At 42.0% G+C, this 23,051-nt stretch overlaps 2 protein-coding genes across 5 annotated transcripts in view; one reads left to right on the plus strand and one right to left on the minus strand.

Moving 5' to 3' along the window:
* Positions 1-14,259, plus strand: part of pdlim7 (PDZ and LIM domain 7) — a 35,562-nt gene extending 21,303 nt beyond the window's left edge. The window contains exons 6-11 of the mRNA XM_073486852.1: positions 8,568-8,620; positions 8,889-9,132; positions 9,639-9,819; positions 9,977-10,097; positions 11,898-12,013; positions 12,350-14,259. Of these exons, the coding sequence (XP_073342953.1) occupies positions 8,568-8,620; positions 8,889-9,132; positions 9,639-9,819; positions 9,977-10,097; positions 11,898-12,013; positions 12,350-12,436 (802 nt within the window). The 3' untranslated portion in view covers positions 12,437-14,259. The remainder of the gene's footprint in view (positions 1-8,567; positions 8,621-8,888; positions 9,133-9,638; positions 9,820-9,976; positions 10,098-11,897; positions 12,014-12,349) is intronic.
* Positions 14,260-15,472: 1,213 nt separating this feature from the next.
* unc5a (unc-5 netrin receptor A) overlaps positions 15,473-23,051 on the minus strand; it is a 140,668-nt gene continuing 133,089 nt past the window's right edge. For all 4 annotated transcript variants that reach the window (XM_073486816.1, XM_073486815.1, XM_073486814.1 and 1 more), the window contains 3 exons: positions 21,647-21,811; positions 21,363-21,541; positions 15,473-19,337 (listed from right to left, as the gene is read on the minus strand). In XM_073486816.1, the coding sequence (XP_073342917.1) occupies positions 19,172-19,337; positions 21,363-21,541; positions 21,647-21,811 (510 nt within the window). In that variant the 3' untranslated portion in view covers positions 15,473-19,171. The remainder of the gene's footprint in view (positions 19,338-21,362; positions 21,542-21,646; positions 21,812-23,051) is intronic.

Here is a 23,051-nt window from a genome sequence, read left to right on the forward strand (position 1 = left end):
AAAACTATTGAACAAAAAAACAAAACTTGGTTTCAAAGCTGCTATGATCTCGGCTGTGTATTAAAACAAAGTTAATGCCCCCCTGACAAAAGTCTCTCTGGTATAATTACATTAAATAAGTCTCTGCTCAGTTTTCAGATTTTACAAGAATTCCAGGAACGGATCAAAATTGCATTTTAAATGATCCTGGAAGTGGCAGTATGGCATGAAGTGGCCTTCAAGCAGAGGCCAGTCTGGTTCCTGTAATTTGGGTCATGGTAGTGGCCCGATTGCAGCCATTGGTGAGCTGTGGTCTGTTGCTGTATTTAGCCTCGCTCATAAATTGTTCTGCGTTCTCACTCAGCTTTTACTGGCCTGGCGTTGGATTATTTAAGCAGCCTTACTCTAGGGAGGGTGCACATGGTTGTGAAGTTTCTCTGCAGATGGCCGAAACACATTTCTGAGGACATCTTTGAGAAGACTGGAGCCTAATAATAACTGTCAGCCCACTTTTGATGAACACATTGTTGGATTTCTACAGACAGAAAACAGCATATGTCTAATGCCTGTCGTGTTGAAACAGGTTTTGTGTGGTTGTTGTTTGCACAGATCTTACTCTGACATCATGATGTGTCACTGCTGTGGCATTTATAGTTGTTTTCGAGGTATCGGAGCACACAATAAATTAGACTAACTGTGAAGGCAAATTAGTCAATGGTTATTTTGTTTTGTGTTTTTGGCAAATGCTTCGGCCATTCACATAAATCTGAAAGCATTTATGCTCACGGATGAAAGGAGCGTCGGGCAAAGGGTTTGTGCCAAGTGGACTGAGTCATTATGGGTCAGGGTAACAATAGATGATGTGACAGACGAACAGTGCCGTCTTTCTCTCACAGAGCCTGGTGACGATGACAGCATGTCTCGTGTCACTTCTTGCATGTTTTCTGCATCCTGCACTGTTGTTCACAACCTGTCATATATTGACATGTTATGGTTTTTCTTTGTTTAAATCAGAGTTAAACTCTGACCTCTTTCTCTCATTTTCTGTTTTTCCCTCTTTTCCTTTAACGCTGCAGATGGAAACTCTTGACAAGTTAGTATATTTCTCTTTTTTTCATTCACAGTCCAGAACAAAATAATATTTGCTTTTGTCATTCACACTCAATAATTTCCGTCCTTTATTAAAGTGGTTTCCAACCATTTTAACTGGTTTTACAGGTTGTGACCGTTCACCTTTCTTTATTTTTGTCTGTGAATAACTTTTTATTATCCAATAATTTATAAAAGAATTAAATTAATAAATCAATTTTCTGCTTTCTATCCTGTTGACCATCTCGTGACCCTCAGGTTTATCTTGCATCCACTGCTCTATTACAATCCATTCAACTATGTCCTTGTAATTCCTGAGTCAAACAGAACCATTTATCATCTCATTCTTTATACTGGGCAATTTTCAGTTATAGTCAGGACATCATAATGTCTAAAAGCTTTTCACTCATCAAAATCTCTCAGTATTTATTGATTTCTCCTCTATCCTTTGTCTGTAAATTTCATACAAACTGTCTTCATTTGTTCTTTGGTGTATTCTACAGGGGTGAAGCAACTTACTATGATGATATATACCAACACGCCAAGTAAGGGGCAGCTGCATGCAGTCTGGTTTGTCGTCTTAGATTAACACGACAGCTGAGAGGAGCTGATGCTCACGGGTAGATTCAGAGATTGCGTTTACAAAACAAAGATGCCAGTTTATTGTTACCATTCATCTTTCATTCTCTACTTGATTTTTAATAAATGCATGCCTCAATAACAACAATATGCCTAAAGTGAAAAACATTCTTTGTGCTGCTTACGTTGTTGATCAAATTAGAAGCTTTAATATGCAGTAAAATGTTTCCAGGTACTATAGCCTGACAGCTTTTCTCCCATTGACTCTAATGACAGTTATAAATACAATCTCTAATGTGGTGGTGTCCATTTACGAGAGTCTTCAGTGTACCCATGAGAAATCTTAGTAATGGGTATCCATTAGCCGGCTTACTGCATGACCATGCTGCAGAGCATTAAGCGTTGCATGATCTGTTCAGGATGTCCTCTATTTTCAAGGTCACCTGATTAGCTGGGTTGGTGTGAGTGGGTAGTCCCTAGGTGGGGTTTTGTTAACCTGCGCCTGCCGTGTGCTGCTGCTGGGTGTGTGTGCAGGCACGGCCTCAGGGTGGAGAACCTGCCCTGCTTTATCCCCAACGACCGCAGCAAGAAGAGGCTGATCCAGGACACTGAGGACTGGCAGCCCCGCACCGGCACCACCCAGTCCCGCTCCTTCCGCATCCTGGCCCAGCTCACAGGCACCGACTTCAGTAAGTCGGGGACCAGGCTTGGCAGACTCGGTGGAGTCAGACAGCAGAGAGTGATGGGTTTGGGGTTAGACAAGTGTAGGTGAAGGCCTGCCAGTGAACGGATGATCTGATGTGATCTGATCATAGCAGAGTGAGTGACAAAGGAAAGCTGGATAATAGAGGTGTCCATTTTTCAGCTGTGGACAGCTTCAACTGTCAGGTGGCTGCTGTCTTCATTGACACCTATTTTGTCTGCACTGTAACCAGTCTGACTGAACATCTATATGTTATTTATTACAACAGAGCACCATTTATTATAATCTATACTGTTTCTTTTCGTGTTTGGGTTGGTATTTGATCAGCTGACTATTTGTAAGAACAGTAGATGTGTATGAGAAAGGCATGCTGATGTGTGTCTCTCCTGGATCTCTCAGTGCAGGACCCAGACGATGAAACCATGAAGAGGTCCAGGTAAAAACCTGAGTGTCATTGATTTGATCATGTGAACCTTACAAGTCACAAGTGACTGTGTTTGGGCACGTGTGTGGAAGCTGCAGTTTGGCGATTTTATATATATATATGTATATATAAAAATAAAGTACATTTTTTGCTGCTTTTAACACTAACATGCGTGATGTGATCTAAACATCCTTTTGTACTATTAGACCAAGAACCTGCTTCATGGTGTGATTTTCTATTTGAGGAGCAGTTTAATGTCAGGGAAATACACTTTTTTTTCTTTTTTGCACTGAGGTAGTTGGGAAGATCCAAAGCCTTCTCATGTCTCTGCTTATAAACTAGCAGCTGGTTAGCTTAGCTTAGCATTAAAAATGGATACAGTTCACCTCGCTCTGTCCAAAAGGAACAAATTTCGACTGTCGAAAGCTGACTATTTCTCAGCCGTGTGCATTACCTTTTCGTTTCTTGTCATTCCTGTGAGGTTGCCAGGCAACCAGCAAAGACATTACCCCCCTCGAAACCAAAAAGTGTTAATTTTACTCTCTGGATTTTGTATGGTAAAGTAATCAAGATATACCTTGTTAAATAGTAAGCTTTAGATGTGCTGATAGGTGGATTGTTACCTTTTGGACAGAGCGAGGCTAGCTGTTTCCCTCTGTTTCCAGTCTTTGTGCTAAGCTAAGCTAATTAGGTGCTGGCCGTAACTTCATATTTAACCAGACTGATCTGCAAGTCAATCTTCTCATCTAACTCTTGGGAAGAAAGTTTATATTCTCCCAAACTTTTCCTTCAAGTTAAGTTTAATATTTACCGTCATACCTTATCATATCCTTTTCTGTCTTTACTGCTTCACTGCTTTTTTTCTCTGCTACTTTTTCACCTTTCTTTGCTCTTCACCCCACTTTATTCTCTCTTGCTCTCTTTTTTTTATTTACTCTCTGCTCCACAATCTATTTCCTTCCTCTCTATCTCTCTTTCATATCTCTGTTGCTTGCCGTCAGGGAAAAGTTCCTCACTGAGATTCAGAGTCCCCGCTATGCCCGTCTGAGGGATTGGCACCACGACAGGTCTGCTCGCGCCCTCAATATCAAATCCTGAGCGACATCCTAGACGCCACGGGACGCAGAGCCCAGCCAGAGCCTGCTAGCGAAAGCCACACCGCAACGACTACGTGACAAAGACGACGAAGATAGCTGACCGTCCAATGGCAGTTAACAAATTCACCTTTACGGATTGCAAGATGGGGTGAAAAAGAAGTTTGGGGAAAAAAAAAGAAAAGCAAACCAAAAATAGAAGAAACATAGCCTAGATGACAAAGCACAAAGTGGAACCTTGCATACTGAGCCTAAGTGTAAGATCTCCCTCTGAATCTCTGACTTGATGATTGTTGACAACAATGTGGACCACTGTGTGTGTAGCCCTGTTTTCCATTTCACACTGCGTTACTAAGAGTAAACTGGTGGGAAGGTGGGAAGGGGGTCCTCCGCAGTGGGAAGCGCCTTTCTGTTCCTTCTTCTTCTTTGATTGTGAAGTTCAGACTCTCCTTTGATCTCTGTCTGTCTGTCTCTCTCTGCCTGTTTCCATTTACTGAGTTCTTCATCCTTTTTAGAGTTCTCATTTCTGATCCCCTCATCTCGTAGGCTTCTCCAACCATTAAGAAAGAAAAGGAAGATAAATCTGTACTTTTGTTTTTTTCTGCTGTCATCAAAAATATAAAACGTCTGAAAAAAAGCAACTTCCGCTTCTCTGTCCTTTTCTCCTGTGTTTCTCTTCTTCTTGTTTACTTGTCATTTAAGCTTAAAGGGATACATCTCCTGATGTCCACCTCTTATTTCTCCTACTTCTCATTCTTTAGCTGAGTTGAAACAATGTCTTTAGTCACTTGGTGCACTGAGCAAGAACAGTTATGTAGAAGCAGGGGTTCCCTCTGCATTTATGCAGTTCTGAATTAATGGAGGCTCTTCTGAAACATCAGGGTTCAAGTTTACTTTTATTGCCTCGGAGAGAAAATTGTTGTGCAGTCAGTCGTGATAACAACAAATGGGAATACACACATGAAGTAATACACACAGTCATAAAGTGCAGAAGTGCACAGTGAAGAAATGCAGCCTGTAGTTTGTCGCACTTGCCTGAAATAAAAATATCCAAGAGTATTTAAAACCTAATAAAAAAGACCAACATTTTCATATTTAGAGTTCAGCTGAGTAATTGCTGCAGTTCAGTGGCCTCTACAGAGACAAGATCTAAAAGCAAGTTGTACACACGACTTAAAAAAATGAAAGTGATCTAATGATTATGCACAGAGTATTATCTAGAATTAGCATAAAAGGAAATAATGTGTTCTGGGAAAAATACAACCAGAAAGGATTAAAAAAACATTGTGCATGGACAAGGCACAAAATGTGCTTTTGCCTTTTTAAAGGATAAGTTCACCCAAAAATGAAAGTGTACTCATTATCTTCTCACCCCCATGCCCCATGATGAGATGTCGGGTGAAGTTTCGTAGTCCACAAAATATTTCAGGAGCAAAACAGCGTTGCAGCATTCTCCTACACAACTGATGAAGATAGAGAGATAAGATAGATAAGATAAGATAAGATAGATCAATTAAACAGACAAACCATAATCCAAGTCGCTGGAAGTCCCCAGATCTCAAATTGATTCCCAAATCTTCACTGTAGCTGCTAAGCTAAAGTGTTAGTGTGCTTCCTGTCTAAAGTGTATGAGCTCGGATCTCAGGGCTTCTGGAGACTTGCATTACACTGGATGAGCTGTATGCAGCCATTTTAGTCAACTATTAAACTTCACCCAGCTCTCCATCAGTATCAGGAGCATAGATGGTGAACTGTTCCTTTTTAAGGGGCCCAGGAGAGAAATGTTGGATAATTGTTGGTTACAAAGTGATATTACCTGAAAGTTTGTGATAGAAAAATGTAAATGAGAAGGGGTCAATGTCTGCTGTACATTGTTTGAAGAAATACTGCATTCAAATGCAGCAGGAAACAAACTAATTGTTGCAATTAAAAGAAATAACTAGGCTATACTTTCATCACTGGCAATATTCACAGTCGCCATTTAATTAGGCTACTAAATCCACAATTGTTGAAAAAGTAACTGTATAAAGTGACTGAAACTAAACTAGGCCAAACTAGGGGAAGTCTGGTCTGTTCCAACAAGCGTATCCAAACAGCCTCTTCACACACTTGATGTCAACCATCCAGCTCATGTGGGGACATGTAAGCAGATAACAACAACAATATGGTGGTAATCAAAGAATGTGTTATAGTTTATGTGAAAGGCATGAAATGTTACTTTAACATGTAACAAAGACAGAAATAAACAACTGCAGCAGCTATACATTAATTGCAAAACTGTAGTTTTCTTGACATTAGTTGCCTTTGTAATTAGTAAGGTTTAGGGATGACAGAAAGAGCTTGGTGCATACACTAAAAAAACAAAAAAAAACAGCAGTGCTTCTCTCTGCCCTCTCTGAGGTGTGCTACCATTGTTTGACATTTTGTCAGTTGTTGCATTCAGTTTCTTGCAGAGCTGCAACACTTTCACCTCCTCACTGTGGAGGGTGACATATGTCACTGGCTTCTTGCTCCTTGTAAAATCAAAACCTGCTTTTTTTTCCAGCCGGATGTTGAGCTGCCATCAAACTCATCCATTTCCCCTTTGCTTAGGTCGATGCTTCCCAGAGGAGAGGAAGCCTAAAAAATAACAAAACAAGGTGTATAGAGTGAACAGGAAATGTCAAGGAAATGTTCCATGGGGTGCTGCTCTGCAGCATGTCCAAAACTCTACACTGAAGGCAGAAAAAGCCCTCCTGTCTGCACAGTCTGTCTGTGATGCAGGAATTGTGCACCTGCATCACACTGAGCCGCTCACTGAGCAGATGGGGGAGGAGGATGTTGAAAGCAGTGAAAATGTCAAAAACATGATCCAGGCTGCTCCAGCTGGGAATAAGCCGCTGAGAGGATGTACTCCAATTTGCACCCGCAACCTTCACCAGAGTGAGCTGCAGCCAAACAAACACCTCAAAGTTGTGTGAGAAGCCGGTGCCACTGCCCCGGCGTCGTGTAGGGCAGCAGGATGCTTTTTTTGGGAGTTGTTAGGTGGGATCTCAGACGGCAGCCTAACCAGTGTGGGGTCGATGGCAGCTGACCCAGGGTCTGTATGTCAGACAGGGTGAAACGGGTTTGTTCTGTCCTTTGTTTGACCCGGCCGCCAGCCTCTCCTCCTTTCACTCTGTTTTGACATAATTTCTTTCCAAAAAATCTCCTGGTACAGAGGGCGGGGGGGTATCTTACCTTCCTTTAATTTAGAAAGATTTAACTTCCTCTCTGTTACCACCCCTGCAAGCCATCTTCTTGCTATTGCAAGGGGATTTAATGTCCTTTATTATTCAGAGTATGCTGAAAAATAGACTGTTTTTATTCTTCTTCTTGCTCGATAGCTCCCAGCGTAAGTCAGTTACTGCTGCCTCTCTAACTTCTTGTGTTTTAGTTGTTTGGCTACATAAGGACTTTAATTGATAGGCAGACTTCACCTGATGCAGGCGATGCTGCAGAACAAGGTTGTTGCAGGGTAATTTATTTCACATTTTCCTCTTTTTCTTTGCAAATGAGAAATGATTTCATCATCTTTCATTAGTGTATTGTAGATGCCACAGTTGATGATGTAAACACGATAGATGCCTCAGGCGGTGGTATATATTTTTTTTCCCAAGATAAGACGTCTCCAGAGCTCGTCTCCTTGGCTCAGAAGTTGTTTTTCCGTTTCAGTCATGGTTTGAAGATTTTCTGAATATAGTGACGCTTGCTGCGGGTAACAGAACTTTGAAATGTAGAAACAACTCTTTATTTCAACATTTCTGCACATGCAGGCTGGAAGCTAAACTCCTCTGCATCCAAATCTGACAGCGTAACGAGTTTCTCATTCTCTAACTTTTCCTGTGAGTGATGTCTATCAATCTGAGATGTTCGGGTCTCTTATTGCTCCCATTCTGATGTAGAGCTGCAGTGATTAGTCAATCAATAAATTGAAAGAAAATTAGTTACAACCTTTTTTTCTTTGTCATTTATGACAGTAGATGAACATTTTTCAAGATGACGGTTTATTGTGAAAAGAAATGGCAGATTAATCAATAATGACAGTTACTGTTGGTTGCAGCCCATATCTTTACCAAATACTTAACCAATCATTCACCAATCGGTAGCATAACATGACTAACAATAATAGAAGTTAAAAGACCCAGTTACCTCTTTAGTTCCGACACATTTCAAGGTTTCATATAAAAGAAACGTGTATGACAAAAACCATGTGAAAACTAGAGCCATCATCTCTTTTGGCTCAATTTTGTCTGAGATGTTTTTCTGTTTCAGAGCTAAAAAGTCTTTATAAATAAACACCTTGGTATCAATTGTTCAGCATTGATCATTTGAATTACATGATTGACTTCGTCTCATAAACGCTTGTTATGTTGAAACATGTCCCTCAGTTCATTTCAAATTCTATCGGAGTGTATTTTCTTGAACATTCACCTGAATCTCTGACACTAAAGCAGCTTCTGTTCCACAACAGGTGAGAAACTCATGCTGCCTGTTGATGCTGATTAATATTAATGATGCTTGTGATCATTCACACAGAGGGTAATCTGTGGCATAACGTCATGGACACAACCATGGCTGCTGATATCCACACATGACGTTCACTAAGCAGTATCCATGGTTACAGAGGTGTGTGTGTGTGTGTGTGTACCTTTTCTAATTAGTCATTTTCTCCCCACAGCCTTGAGCCAACTCCCTCACCTGCCAAGGCCCAGGCAGCAGATAAACCAGATGGTGAGTTTCTGCTCCTGCTGATGCGTAAAAAGAAGCCCAGAAGCATCCAGTCGAGGTTGTGCTAATAGATTCTTATTAAGTGTCAATACATGAGCAACAGCCGCAACAACGTGACACGCAAACCTGTCACAATTTACATCTGGTGGGAGCGTGTATATTACATAAAAGTGTCCCCCTCCTGTTGTGAAATTATTCAAAGTCACAGCCAAGTTTTTCTAATGATGTAATTCCAAAAACAAATCACCCTGTTTTTTTTATTTTGGCCCAGAATCCAAGACCGCAGCTGCGGCAGCAGGCAGTTCAGGTGGTCCCAAGCGTCCGCCGTGGGTCACCGACCCTAATTTCGCTGACCGCTTTCGTCCAGACAAAACCAGCACCGTCGTGACCCAGCATCAGCAGCCGGCCCAGCCGACGCCTATGGAGAACCGCAGCTCCATTCTACAGGCAGCGCAGCAGGCACCTGAGGACAGTGGGAGGACCCCTGTATGTGGCGCCTGCAACAAAATCATAAGGTGAGACGCCACTGCCACATCTGTGGTGACAGTCTAATTCATTTTAGCAGAGTGGAATACTCCCAGTGTTTGTACCTTTTCAAAGTGCTGTTAGAGAAGTGACACATCATTTAGGACACTTAATACTCACGATGACAGACTGAATGTCTGCAGTCAGCATAATTAACACAGTTTGGAGACATCTTGTTATCAGTGGAGACGAGCATAATGCTGACTTTGAAATAATTTAAATCTCATTTCACACATTTCAGAGATAACAGAGAAACCTTAGTTCTTATTCTGGTCACTACTGCAAGCAGATGAGCTGTTTTTCAACAAGTGAAGGAACAAAGTTTCAAGAACCAAAAAACATCTGAAGTCTTTGTCCACATTTCAAAGCTACAGAGCAGCTGTTTCTATTGGAGCTGTTCCTGTTTTCCCTGTCAAAGTGGAAAAGTATGTAGCAGGTTTTACTAATGCCTCTGATGTGCTGTTAAAGCGTGTGTGCGTGTGTGTGTGTGTTCCAGGGGTCGGTATCTGGTGGCGCTGGGACGCTCTTGGCACCCGGAGGAGTTTACGTGTTCGCAGTGTAAGGCGGTCCTGGATGAGGGCGGCTTCTTCGAGGAGAGAGGGTCCGTCTACTGCACCAAGTGCCACGATAATAGATACGCTCCAAACTGCAACAAGTGCAAAAAGAAGATCACAGGGGTGAGAGCTCGTGTCAAACCACCAACATGGAAGGAGACACATTTTACGCTTGAGTCCGGCTTCTGGAGTTCTGTGCTTTCTCTTTAAAACAGCAACACCAGCCAACCAGAAAATAAAAAAATAAAAAGTATTTTTACTTTTCTGTCCCTTTTATCAGGAAATCATGCATGCCCTGAAGATGACCTACCATGTTCAGTGTTTCAAGTGTGCAGCCTGCAAGACTCCCATCAGGAACCAAGCCTTTTACATGGAGGAGGGCGAACCCTACTGTGAGAAAGGTAAAACTGTTGCAGTCAACACACATTATACTCCCCAACTTGACCATTCTCAAGATAAACGTTCTTTTTTTAACAGTTTAAAATCATCACAGAATTGATAGAAAGGATTCTGAAGAAATACAGCTTTTTCGTCGTTCCGTCAGGTTATTGTAACAGTAATTAATAACCTTTTGTGAAGGTTTAGTTTGTCAGTCTTTCTTTCGTTAGATAATAACACAACGTCTCCCGCCACACATTATTGAGGCTTCATAAAAGAGATGAAGGAGTCTCCATGGTGAAAAATCCTCTGCTGGAAACAAAGGGAAACATCATATTAATGTGGTTTCTAGGAGAAGAATTGAAGAAAGACGCTCTCGGCTGGCGACGGGGACATCCTCAGAAAACCCTCGTCTCGATAGAAAATGCATCCCTAAACCTGAGGTAAAGGCAGGCAGTATTTAAAAGTAATGCCTAAGCAGAAAATATGAAACACTGGCAAAAGAAAAAAGTATGCTGAAAATCCTCAGTGTGCAGCTTGATTAGATCCAGTGCCAAGGGAGAGCATCTCAGCCCATGTAAGACCCCCTGTAACTTTACACACAGATCAAGTCTGACTCGTTTATCGTAAATCTGCACTGGGCTGCACGAACAGAGGGGGAGCTGACATCATGATCGAGCTTATGTGCTCAAAGATGTGAAATCTTCTTACTTCAAATGGATGCCATAGCTAAGTACAGTGCAGTTCAGGGTACGCAACAGAAGCTGCGGTGCAAAAACAGCGAAGCGCAGCCCGAACTGTGTGATTCAGAGGTCTTGCTGAGTGCATTTTATGATAAAGTTGTTTCTTTTGGGGAGAAATAGCTCACTGCGGGGCGTCCCCTCTCCAGTTTTGCTTGAATCATTTTCAGATTTTTTTCATCAAGCTATTTGTAAAACATTGCATTGTTGTATTATTGCTGTGGGCTTTGGCACTTCATGAATCTCTTCCTGCGTACCACAGTCAATCATAGAGTGTGATGTTTTCATCTGCTGTAATCTATTTAGCTCCAGTTTACTTCATACATTTCTCTATTGGATTTTATGAATGGTGTACGCTCTTCTATTATGCTGTAAATGATTTAGCGGGGCAGCGTGTTTCTCTCTTGCTGCCGAGGCTTCTGACGTGGATCGCTGCTTTATCAGAGGCGAAGCCACAACCTGAGCACTCATACTCTGAATAATGCCTTTAGCTCTGATAAACATTGTGCTGCCTCAGCATCTTTCAGGGATTGTGCGGCTCTCACCCACTCACTCTCGAGAAGCAGCATTATAACCTGACACTTTCCCCAGAGTCACTGTGATGAAAGAGACTGGCAAATCCAGTTAAGTATCTGGAGCAATTTCCCCTCATCCTAATCCGTCCCTCGCACTCTGGAAAGGCACTAATGTACAGTGGCTGGACAAAATAACGCAAACGGCAAGGTATCAAATGTGAGCCAACGTTTGGCTTCAAAACCGCTTCATACATCTTTATTGCTGTCATTCAAGTCCTTAAGTGTGTGTGTGTGTGTGGTGGGATATTACTTCTATTCAGGAGTAAAAGCCTCCACTACTTTAAAAGATGAAAGAGGTGGAAACCTATTTCACACTCACGGCTCCAGAACATCCTATAAAGGTAAAGTGATGTTTACATATGGTGATGTGGAGGCCATGGAGGATGCTTGACCCTATCTCGAAGCTGATAAAAGCGCTTCGGAGTTCATTTTGTTGTTATTCTGACGGTTATCTCACGTATCTCTACCGCCCACCACCTCTCCTCTCATCACCTTTCTCTCTCTGCAGACTATGAGAAGATGTTTGGCACCAAATGCCACGGCTGTGACTTTAAGATTGATGCCGGCGATCGGTTTCTGGAGGCCTTGGGCTACAGCTGGCACGATACGTGCTTCGTCTGTGCTGTAAGTCATTTTGATTGATACAGCTCCCCGTGGGGCTCTCTCTGCCCCGTCTCTTCTGGCTGTCCCAGCACAATGCCACCTGAAAAATCTGCCTCAATCTTTGGACCTCGAGTTTTCCCCCCTCTGTCTCTTTCACCCTGTCACCTGCAGTCTATCACTCTCTCCATCTCCCTTTGCACTATGTGAAGAAAACTGAAAGTAAATGCAGTTGAGTAAATAACACGTGCCTGCTCTGGCCAGTAGAAAACTGTGTAAATTCACATTGGTGCGATATCAACTCTGGCCTGGTTTCCCAAATCTGACTGCCTCTGTGTCTGTCTCCTTTCATCTTTAAAGCTCTGCCAAATCAACCTGGAGGGGAAGACTTTCTACTCCAAGAAGGATAAGCCTCTGTGCAAAGGCCATGCCTTTGCTCCTGTGTGAGCGAGCGAGCGAGCTTCATCTTCAGAGGAAAGTTGCGCTTCTCTCTCTCTCCCTCTCTTTACCCCACTCCGCCCTCCGGCACACTCGTTCACATTTTACATCTTGTCTTTGCCAACCACACACATAGTTAAAACTCTGTCTTTTGTCTATCCTGCAGACTTTGTTTTCATGTTTGAGGCCTAAAGGAACAGTTCACCCCCAAAATCAACATACATGTTTTCGCTCTCACCTGTCGTGCTTTTTATCCATCCAGATTGTTTTGGTGTGAGTTGCAGAGTTTTGGAGATGTCTGCCTTCTTTTGAATATAATACGACTTGGTTTGTGGGGCTGACGGTGTCAAAATAATACATTTGGAAAAGTCAACAGCAGTGTTTCTTTCCAGAAATCACGACCTGGTTACTCAAGATAATCCACAAACCTTGCAGTGCTTCGGAATTATCAGAAAAATGTATCTTCTACTGGAGGAGTACATGTCAGTGCCCTCTCAACAACTTGGAAAGTCTGAGAAAATTTTGGTACATGAGTTTCTGAGTTGACGCCATATGAGGCTGAAACATGGAGGATGAAAATAAGCATTGGGTTGATGGTAGAAACCTTTTATCAAAATCATGTAGTATATAATCATTACTGTGAGCAGCTTCATGTAGGGACCATTTTCTTTCCGTGTCACCATGCAGAAGGAAGTGTACATCTTCACATGGATGAGAGGCTAGTTGTCAAGAGCACAAGCCTCTTGACCTTGAGTAGATGCACGCTTTCTTCTGCGTGGTGATACGAAAAGAAAATGGTTCCTACTTTAAAGTGTTAGCAAAATGTCTGGATTATCTTGTTCCATCAGTCAGCATCTGCAAAACTCCGCAACTCACACCAAAACAATCTAGATGGATAAAGAGCACTACAGATGAGAGATAAAATGTGTTTTTGATTTTAGAGCAAACTGTTCCTTTAGCCTTAGCTTCATGTACTGTTACTCCACTGTGCTGTTAGAACAGTTCAAATGTTACTGTCTGTAAAACCAAATGCTGTGTTGTATAACTGGAAGTAGTCAAGGAATTATTTCATGCCATCACTAACTTGTTGACTTACAAGTCATTTATAGATTGGACAGTTAAGCTGCAGCTGCCGTTCATCATCTAGATCTAACTGTAGCCGTTAGTGACTAAATTCTCACCACTCTACTAATCTCCTCCTCGTTCAGTCTGAAGTGAGATCAAGTCAGTGTCTTCCAACTTGGAGGAGTCACTTAGCCCCTAATAATCTCACATATTGCATTAATGATCTGCCACCACTCCTGCACTAAGTGTAGAGAAGTGGTGGCCCCATTCAGGACCCCGGCCCACTCACCGACTCTCACTGCAGTGCCTGTTAACTTAATGGGGGTCCAGTCAAGCAGAAAGGGGGGTGTCCCATTTCTGCCTGACCGGACCCCTGCACCTCTCAACAGAAGCACTAACTGCTTACTTACCACTTTGACTCCGGCATGTCAGAGCACACACTGCAGTTAATAACTGTAATTTGGAGTCATGTAATAATTCTTAATTGATTTTTTAATAGTCACAGATGTGGGTGACAGAGTGCAATTATTGTTTTTAAATGTTTCGCACGTCAAAGCTTTGAAAAATTAATTCATTGGTCATTTTAATGTCAGAAAAATCTCATACGATGATTTTGTCCCTCGCGTTTCTAAGATGTTGTGATTGTTCCTTCGAGTACTTTCAAGCCATGGTTGAATATGTATTTATATTGCTTCAGAATGGGCCTGTAAGTGTTGTTTTTTTTTATAGCTGCTGGATGTTTCAAATAAAATTAATCTGTAATGCCATGCGCCGCGGTGGATCACTGGGCTGAAGTGTTTCTGAGGTGAACCCATCTGTAAGATTTTCTCTTGACTGTTTTTGTTGTCTCTGTTCTCACCAACACCTGCTCCCCAACAACAGGATAATGGGCTTTCTAAGATTTTGTTGTTAGTGCAATAACTACTAAAAATCAAGCTTTACACAAACAGCTGCTGCAACAAAGACCTGAGTAAATCCCTGTTCTGGATGTAGAAATGAATAGTTTCGCAATTTCCATTTAAATCATGAAAGTCATCTTAATTGTTATTTTACTCATGTTTCATGTAAGCGATGTTAAATTGTTCTCGTCGACACCATGTTTTCACGGTCATCATCCTGAGACTAAAAGTATCTACTAACTGGTATGGGAAGGAGTGCAACCCCAATTCCAAAAAAACATGAACAAGATATTTTGCTCAGTTGAAAACCATACAAAGACAATTCATTCAATATTTTACCTTTTTGTCAATGTGATGTTGCCAGGCAACCAGCAGAGATGCTGCATAGTTGTGCTGGGTGGAATTTAAACTGTTGTTCATCAAGAGATAGTTGCTCTCAGTAACTACCTCCAGAATCACAAATTGTCATTTATAGGCCTCTGCATCTACAAATTAAACTACCAAATAAGATATGATGAGCTATTTAGTGAGCTTTAAAGGTGCTATTTTTATTTAATTATTTATTTTTACTTTAAAGGGTCTCTGTGAAACTGTGTTTTATGCTAGAAGCCAGCTGTAGTTTATGTTAGCAGGCTCCATCTTTAAACTAACATCAGCTACCGTAGCGGAGTGGAGAGAAGCACTGAGACGAGGCACTCAAGAAACGTGCATTCAGTCAACTGAAGAAGTCCTTCACTAAGAAATCCACAGTCCTCCCACAGTCATTAAACAACTTAGCCAATCGTTTAATTTTCACGTCACATCCCGCTCACATATGACCAATAAGAAAGCGATTAATACGTTTGAATTGCATCAAATTGTTACACAAGAGCCAGCTAGCAGTTTGACACACTAGCTTTTGGTCTTTATGCTATGCTCACTGTGTTGACACCAAAAAAGTGATTACTTGTATTTTCCAAAATATAAAACTATTCTTTTAAACTTAATACTTTTTAAAGCTTGACTTGTAACATTTGGTAGTCCCTTTTAAAATGAATTGATGAGCAACACAATTTAATTATCAAGTAAAAAGATCCAGTCCTTCATTTAACAATATATAATTTATTTACAACAATTTCAGGTTGAATTACTATACATACCTTTCTGAAATGTCATAGATATATATATACATAAGGCCAAGTAAATACTTGAAAGCACTTAGAAACGAATTTCCAAAATTCTACCCACAAATCCATATCATTGTCCAAAAAAGTACAGAAAATCTCCCTTAGCAGAAGTTTTTCCATTGCCACAAAAGTTTTGACAACAATTTACATTGACGATAAGGAACACAAGAGGTTAAAAAAACCGAACAAAACAAAAAAAGGATTATACAATTGCATAAGCGCTGTGGCATGTAATAAATACAGCATTTTTGACTTGCAGAAAGGCAAGGAACATTGAATCAAGGAACTAAATAGAAAAACCATTCACAAGTACAGAAGTCTATTGTTCATAGTTCAAAAAGAAAACAGTTCAGTCAGAGTGACGGGGAGGTATGCACACACCCAGTCTCACTCATTCTCTCACACGGACAGACACACACACACACTCACACTGACGTCCTTGACACTGAATAGCAATGAGTGACACAGAAAGTACAGATGTGAATGTAACAATTTTGCCCCCGTAACTAGGGGTCAAACTTATAAACCCTTGAACGAAGCATTTATGTCATTGACTGTCTTTCACACAACTATCAGGCCCAGATCACATCATGAAGGGAACTGTATTTATCACACACACACACAGTAATTGCAGATTTGTTAGATTTGTTGGACAAGTTAGATATGAAGATAGATGCTCAACATCCTGGCGGCTGGTGAATTACATTACTGAAATGTGCTTAGACAACACATCCGAGACAATGACGGGGGTGATAGAGTTTCTCACACACAGTCTGACTGTACAACTGCCATGGCTCATCGAAAAACATGCTGCGTTAACACTGGCTCGAAGAACTGATGTCCTCTTTCTCCACTTAGCCTCCACGCAGTCCCAGTGTAGTGACTCACTAAGCGTTAGTGACCGTTTCCACCTCGTGTTTAAATGCTTACAGTTAGAGAAATAATCAGGTAGACATATGCAGAGTAAGGACGAACAAAATATGTATAGAAACTTCCTGTAAAACAGTCTCTAAACCCTTAACACTGCAAAAAGTCGTCACTGCTAGATCGCCAAAGAACAGTATATAGGCAAACACGTCACGGTTTAGACTTGACAAATGCTGCGCCAGTTAAGTGTCTTTTTTTGGCTTCATATTAAAATATAATTTACATTTCTTTACAAAGTGATAAAATAAACCGACACATGTTACCGCTCAAACAGACAGCATTAAACTTGCCTCAAAGACAAAAGCGAGGACATGGGATAAAGAAACGATTTGGACTTGAAGTCCGCAGTAGAAGTGACAGCAACTCTGACTTGTTCTATACTAGCTGCAAGTAAAACAACGCTCAAACAATATTGAATGGATACAATATGAGGATGTAGTGGCCTCAAATGATAATCATAAAACTTTGGTTACCAATTCTGCTGATATACAATATGCAAAGTGACAGCACACGGCTGGTATAGAAAAAGTATTTACATATTACATGTGACGATGATCCACTTCAACATGAAAAGATTTATTTAAGGTGATATCGCCGATTTGTTCGAAAAGGGGCTCGATCCGTTTTCTTAAATTGAATAAAAAAAGGGTCAAATTTTGATTTCAGGGCATCTCTACATCAAATGGATCGGGGGGATTGTAGAAACTTGTTTGGGTTAAGAGGAGGCGTGTTTCGTAGGATGAAAAAGGTGTGCCGAGATGCCTCACAAATACAAAGTCACTTCTAAGACTTAAAGAAACAAAAAGAGAGACAAACTTTTCCCCCACTACAAGGAAACATAAATGTACATTCCAAATATCTGACAATCATAAAAAAGGCTCCTGTTCGTGTTAAAGGTTGAAGCCACGGGAGCTGGTAGGATGGGACGGTGCTAGCTGTTTGAATGAAAGGGGGGCTCTCTTTGCAACGTTAACAGACAACTTCACATGCAACCCTGAGGCAGACGGAGAGAGAACTATGGCTAGTTTGGGATTGCTCACTTTTTCCTAAAGAATAATTACTGAACCACTGGACTTTAAAGATACTGTGTATTTCATGTTGCCTGACCTGACACATCCATTAATATTAAAAACTGTGTAAATTAATGCAAAGTAGCAAAATATGATAAGCAAGTGCGTAGTTGCAGTTTGTGATTTGTTGCATGAATTTGCTGGATCATTTTTGCCGTCCTGGCCAGAAATAAAAACATAAAAAAACCCTTTCAAAGCATCTTTTGTGAGCAGAGGCGTGACATTATGTATAAGCCACTCTTTAACTTTCTCTGAGAGACAGGCGTTTCTCTGATGTGGAAATACTGTTTGCCACACAGCAAATATAGAATTCCCACCAACATTGCTTTATGAATTATAAAAACAAAGCAGCGCAGCTACCCTTTCAACATGAGTAAAAGAATTTGTTGTCAGATCTTCTGTGGGAAAGTGCTCTGCATTATTCATATGGGATAATAACCCTTTTGGCCGTGCTTTTATGTTTAACTTCCTCTCTGTTACAGAATTAAGGTAATTGGGAGGAAAAATGTCATTTTAGAAATAAGTTTTGACGACATTCAATGTTCACATGTGTGCAGCTGGAACGCCTTTCGGCCCTATGGCTCCTTCATTAGCTGTGGAAAACAGAAAAACCCCCGAGATGAGTGATTGGGCTAATGCGAGACGTGAAATAAACCAATCAAAATCACAGGCTTTCCATAGAAATGGCTTCTGTAATATGACTTTTAGTGAAGATATTACTCACTCCTCCCTCGAAAAACTTCAAAGCACCCAAACTCCACATATATCGATTTAGAAGCAGGAAAGCTGCGAAGCGTCTCGCTGAATCAAGATGTCAAGATGTTACATTCACAGTAGTGATACCGGCTGGACTAAGAAAAACACACACAAACAAGATGAGACGGGGTGTTTTGGGCCTCTGACATACAATCTATTTTAAAAACCTGCAAGTCCAGGATGTGCTACAAGCCGTCTATGTGTGTGTGTGTGTGTTGTAGGAAACGGAAACATATGAGACGAACATGTGAGGAGTGTCACTAGGTTTGGGGGTGGACGGGAGTGGACGCTCGCAGACCCTGATGACCTTGTTGAACGTGTGCTCAGTGTCGGAGATGATGTCATAACAAACCGGCCATTTGCATATGTCGCCTGTTCTCTTGAACCTGAAATGACTGGCACCTTCTGTCACATCCCGTTTTATTTAAGATGTAAATAATTTTTTTATATGATTCGTTGAATTTCAAATATCGGCCATTAGTCATAGCATTACGTTTGCATATTGCTCCTTATTAGCCATAAATGGGCTATTTATATAAAAGGCATGAATTAATCTTTAAAGTAGAGCCATGGTGTGGACTAACTTCAATCTTTGATGGAAAATAAAGGGTATTTTCTTTACTCAGTTCATGGACACATTTCCCAACACGCTTCCCTTTTCCCTCATTTGGTCTGATTTTTACTGTGTTCGATGGGAAACATAAACCATTTACTATCTTCTGAAGTGAAGAAGAGGGACATTGGGGGCAGCTCTGCTCTTCGATTCCTGCTCCAGTTATTGTTGTTGTTTTTTTTTGTGTGTGTTGTTGTTGTTGTGTTCTGTACTTTTCCTCTGCACCAGTCTCTCCCCCGTTTTCTGGGTTAGCACTCGCCATCAGAGACCAGGAATATCATGGCTTCCTGTTTGCCGATGTCGGCCATGACCGTGGCCAGCTGGTTGATGTTGCCGCTGTGGAAATGCTGTGCCTCCCACAGGTCCAGGATCACAGAGGTTGGGCTCGCTTTGGATGCAAAGAAACTCATGTGTCTGCAGAGAGGGAAGCACAGAGATAACAGTGAAGGGACAGTGAGACATTTTTATTAAATCAAGCCGTGTGCACACATCAAAACAGACACTCTCTCATTTGCTGTACACCAACAGAGTCAAAGGGAAAGCTTTTCAGCCGGATTTTTATTGTGCTGCTGCTTCCTTGTAACTCCGTCAATGTCAAATTTATTGTGTTATATTGCTACATCCAGATATGCTGTGTTGGAGCATTAAGTAAAAAAATGATAAAAGGTGTAAGAACATGGTGTCGCTCTTGAAACTGCCATCAAACACACAATCTCTGGCAATTTTCATTTGAAGCTTAACAGCATAAGCCTCATTCTCCCTTTATTTGATGTAGAAATTGGCCCTAAATCCCACATATAGTAAATCCTATATGGACTTTCACAGTTAAGTCGGAAGTGACCTTTTCCATTTTAGGAGCAGAACCTTTACGATCAAACCCAATCAATGACAACAAAGCAGTGGCCCCGGCCAGCTGTATATTTGATGTTGAGTGGGACCTGATCCCCGCTGTACCCGAACACGCTTGTTTGATTTAATGGCCTTTTTCTGTTCTCTAAATGTCTGGGGTCTTAACTGTTATGTAGAGCACACACGACATTCAAAAAGAGGGATTGTGTTGTGCGTGTGGTTTTTGTGCCAGGAGACAGGAAGCTCAAAAGTCCTTTTCACCTTGAGAAAGGTCAGACGGAGGACGTTACGTCCCCGTATCTTCTGTCTGCCCAGTGAAGCGTTCTGTGATGGTTATAAACGTGGCTGCTGTGGCAGTACACAAGCACTGAGAACACAGTGTCACTCTGCTATATTGAGTCAATTGGATTTTATAGCTCACACAGCCTCCCCTCTGCGTCGGGAGAGCACAACAAAGCGAAGTGGTGGACACAAAAATTGTCTGAGAACAAACCTCTGTGTCATTATTCAGATTAAAAAAAGACAGAGCTTAGCGTCCGACGTGTCAGCCCCGCTTACTCACCTCGCTGTGTGAAACACGAGCTTATCTTGTATGGCTCAGACGCAGCCGTTCACACAGTCTTAGGAGAGAACGATCAAATAAAAAGGTTCTTGGCATTTTAAGTTTTATTGATTGGTCCCGTTCTGCTCGGTCTGAACACTTTACACACACAGAAACAAACACAGAAATAACAGCATGACAGAATGCCAAGGAGCCTGGTGCCGTTCAGGAAAACATGTTGTTAAGGACAGATCAAACAACGGAGCAGTTGTTCCTTCCTGAGGCCCAAATGAGAATTGATTATGTTGAGCGAAACATTGCTAGTTAAACCTGTAGTGCATCAATTCAATTTGTGATTAATTGGGGTAAATAAAGTTGATTGGACAAATTAAGTGTACCTATTTGATTTCATTACGAGGGAGAAATTAAATTGGAGGATAAGGGATCAATGCCTGGCTCCCCTCTGTTACAGGTGCTCGCGTGATAAAGTACAGTCACTCTGCGAGCTCGGCGCTGATCCAAAACAACTCCGTCTTTTTCTGCCGCTGATGGGCAGCTCGCTCGCTGCCTTTCCAATTACAACTGTTAAGCGGAATGTAGCAGGTACAAGTTTAGCTGCAGACTTTAAGCTGCTTACCTGTTCCTGAGGAAAAAAAACAGGAAGAGGGGGGTTGTGTTTTCTTACACAAGTGATAGCTGTATCCATCAAGTTCACATTAATCCTATGATGTTAGCTGTGTCAAAGAAGGGATTAGTTTGCTGAAGGCAGAACCTTGTTTACCTAAACTTTGGGGGAAACACTTGACTTAACACTGATTTTACAAGTACAATTTCACAGTTGCATGTTAACCTAACATTAGTCTGACACTTCACAATCAGTGTGACTGATTGTTCTTTATATAAACCAATTTGCATTCAAGTACTGCTGCTGTTCATGAGGGGTTTGGATAAATGAGGCTCTACTGACTCTCTTTGTAAGAGCTTCCTGTTACAGCGGCAACGATCAGTGATCAGATAAGGTATTATGGTATTGTACACTTGGTATTTACCTCTCAAGTTTAAGTCTTTGTGCTAGCATTCTCCAGTCGGCTCCGTTGGGACAGGGGGCGTCCAGGCTGCTGCAGATCTTCTGCCTGATGAGGTACGGGATCTGAAACGCGCTGGGCCCTGCCAGAGCTGTGGCGTTACTGTCCATTAGCAGGAACTCAGAGTCAACAGCTCTGGTGTCCTGGTAGGAATAAAAAAAAAATTCTCAGCACAGCACAAAACAGTTACTTTATGATGTATAAAAATGCTGAATAATGGTGATTACTGGCTCGGAGCTGAGCAATACCTTGGCAATGTTAAAGTCGAGGCCAAAGCTCTGTCCCTCCCCCTCCACCTGCCACACGCACAGCTGGCAGGTGAGCTCACAGGTGCTGAGGCTGAGCCGCTCCAGAGTGAACGTGCAGTGCAGGTACCGCTGGGAACCATTCCAGATGTGGTAGAACGGGATCTCCTGCAGAAAAAAAAAAAGAGCACGCACAAGCCGTGACGCAGCGGCACAGAAGGAACCTGCATGTCTGAAACACGCCGTAACAGGACCGCCTGCCTCGAACACACCGAGATCATCATTAATTACACTGGCATAAGCTGTCATCTTTAGCTGTTGCTAAATATATCTGAGGCGGCAGACTGACAACAATCAGGTAAGTTAAAGGGTGATAATGTGACAAACGGTGCCTTTAAAGGGCCTTAATAGCTTGTCAGGCTGTCTGAGATGATCACAGAGGCAATCGAACATAATATTTTAAGAGATGACACAACCAAAACATTTTTAATTCATCCATTTATGTTTCAGCCTCTCTTTGCAGGTATGTACTGAGCTGCAAATGATGCAGAAACGTCACAGCTCTGCTGTGAATCTGAAACACATCATGGTACATAGAGACATACATGTATGCTTATTAGCTTTGAGTAGAACCACTGTGCAGCCCCAGCTTCTGTCTGGCAAACAGCTACCTGGGAGTGTTTGCTTGAATTTATTCAAGACTGACAATTTCTACATCTTCCTCTCTGTTGCTCCATATTCATGCCTCATTTGCATATCCCACGAGAAGCAGAGAGGTAACTGGAAAAAAAACAAAAAAAAACAGGGCATACTAACTCCTCACTTCACCCTGGGTTCAACAGCTGACAAGAACTTGAGTGTGAAGTGGGGCTGCAGTACATGCTGCCAACCAAACGGTGGCACTGTTACCCAGGCTGACAGATGGCGGGGGGGTGGAGGGTGGACCGGGTGAAATGCACAAAAGTCTTCCCGGGGGCCCCTGGGAGACTAAAGGCCTTTTTTGACCGCACTGCTGAGAGGGGAATAACACTTCCAAATGAACAGGCACAGTCCAGAGGAATAAGCCTCTGTTCTGGGTGCATTGTTGCTGCCGCTGCTTGCTTGGCACAGCCCGTGTGTTCTCTTTGGGGACCTGGTGCTCAGTGCTTACATAGTTACAGCCAGAACATTTTCTCTTCCTCTTTGAACAGCCCTCATGTCTCTGTTGCCGGGCTGCAGTGCAGTGGGCCACGCAGGTGTGGGGAGTGCAGTGGTGGTGGTGGAGAGCTTCCAAGAAGGTCCAGATATTTACATACTGCTCTATATTTCATTGGAGCTCCCTTTGAGAGAGCGGCAGCCAGGGTAATCAATCAGCTTGCAGCTCTGGGTTAGTGCACACAACCCAAGCTCCCATATGCACACGTATACA

This window comes from Pagrus major, chromosome 18 (genome assembly GCF_040436345.1).
Source record: "Pagrus major chromosome 18, Pma_NU_1.0".
In the NCBI taxonomy this organism is placed as follows: domain Eukaryota; kingdom Metazoa; phylum Chordata; class Actinopteri; order Spariformes; family Sparidae; genus Pagrus; species Pagrus major.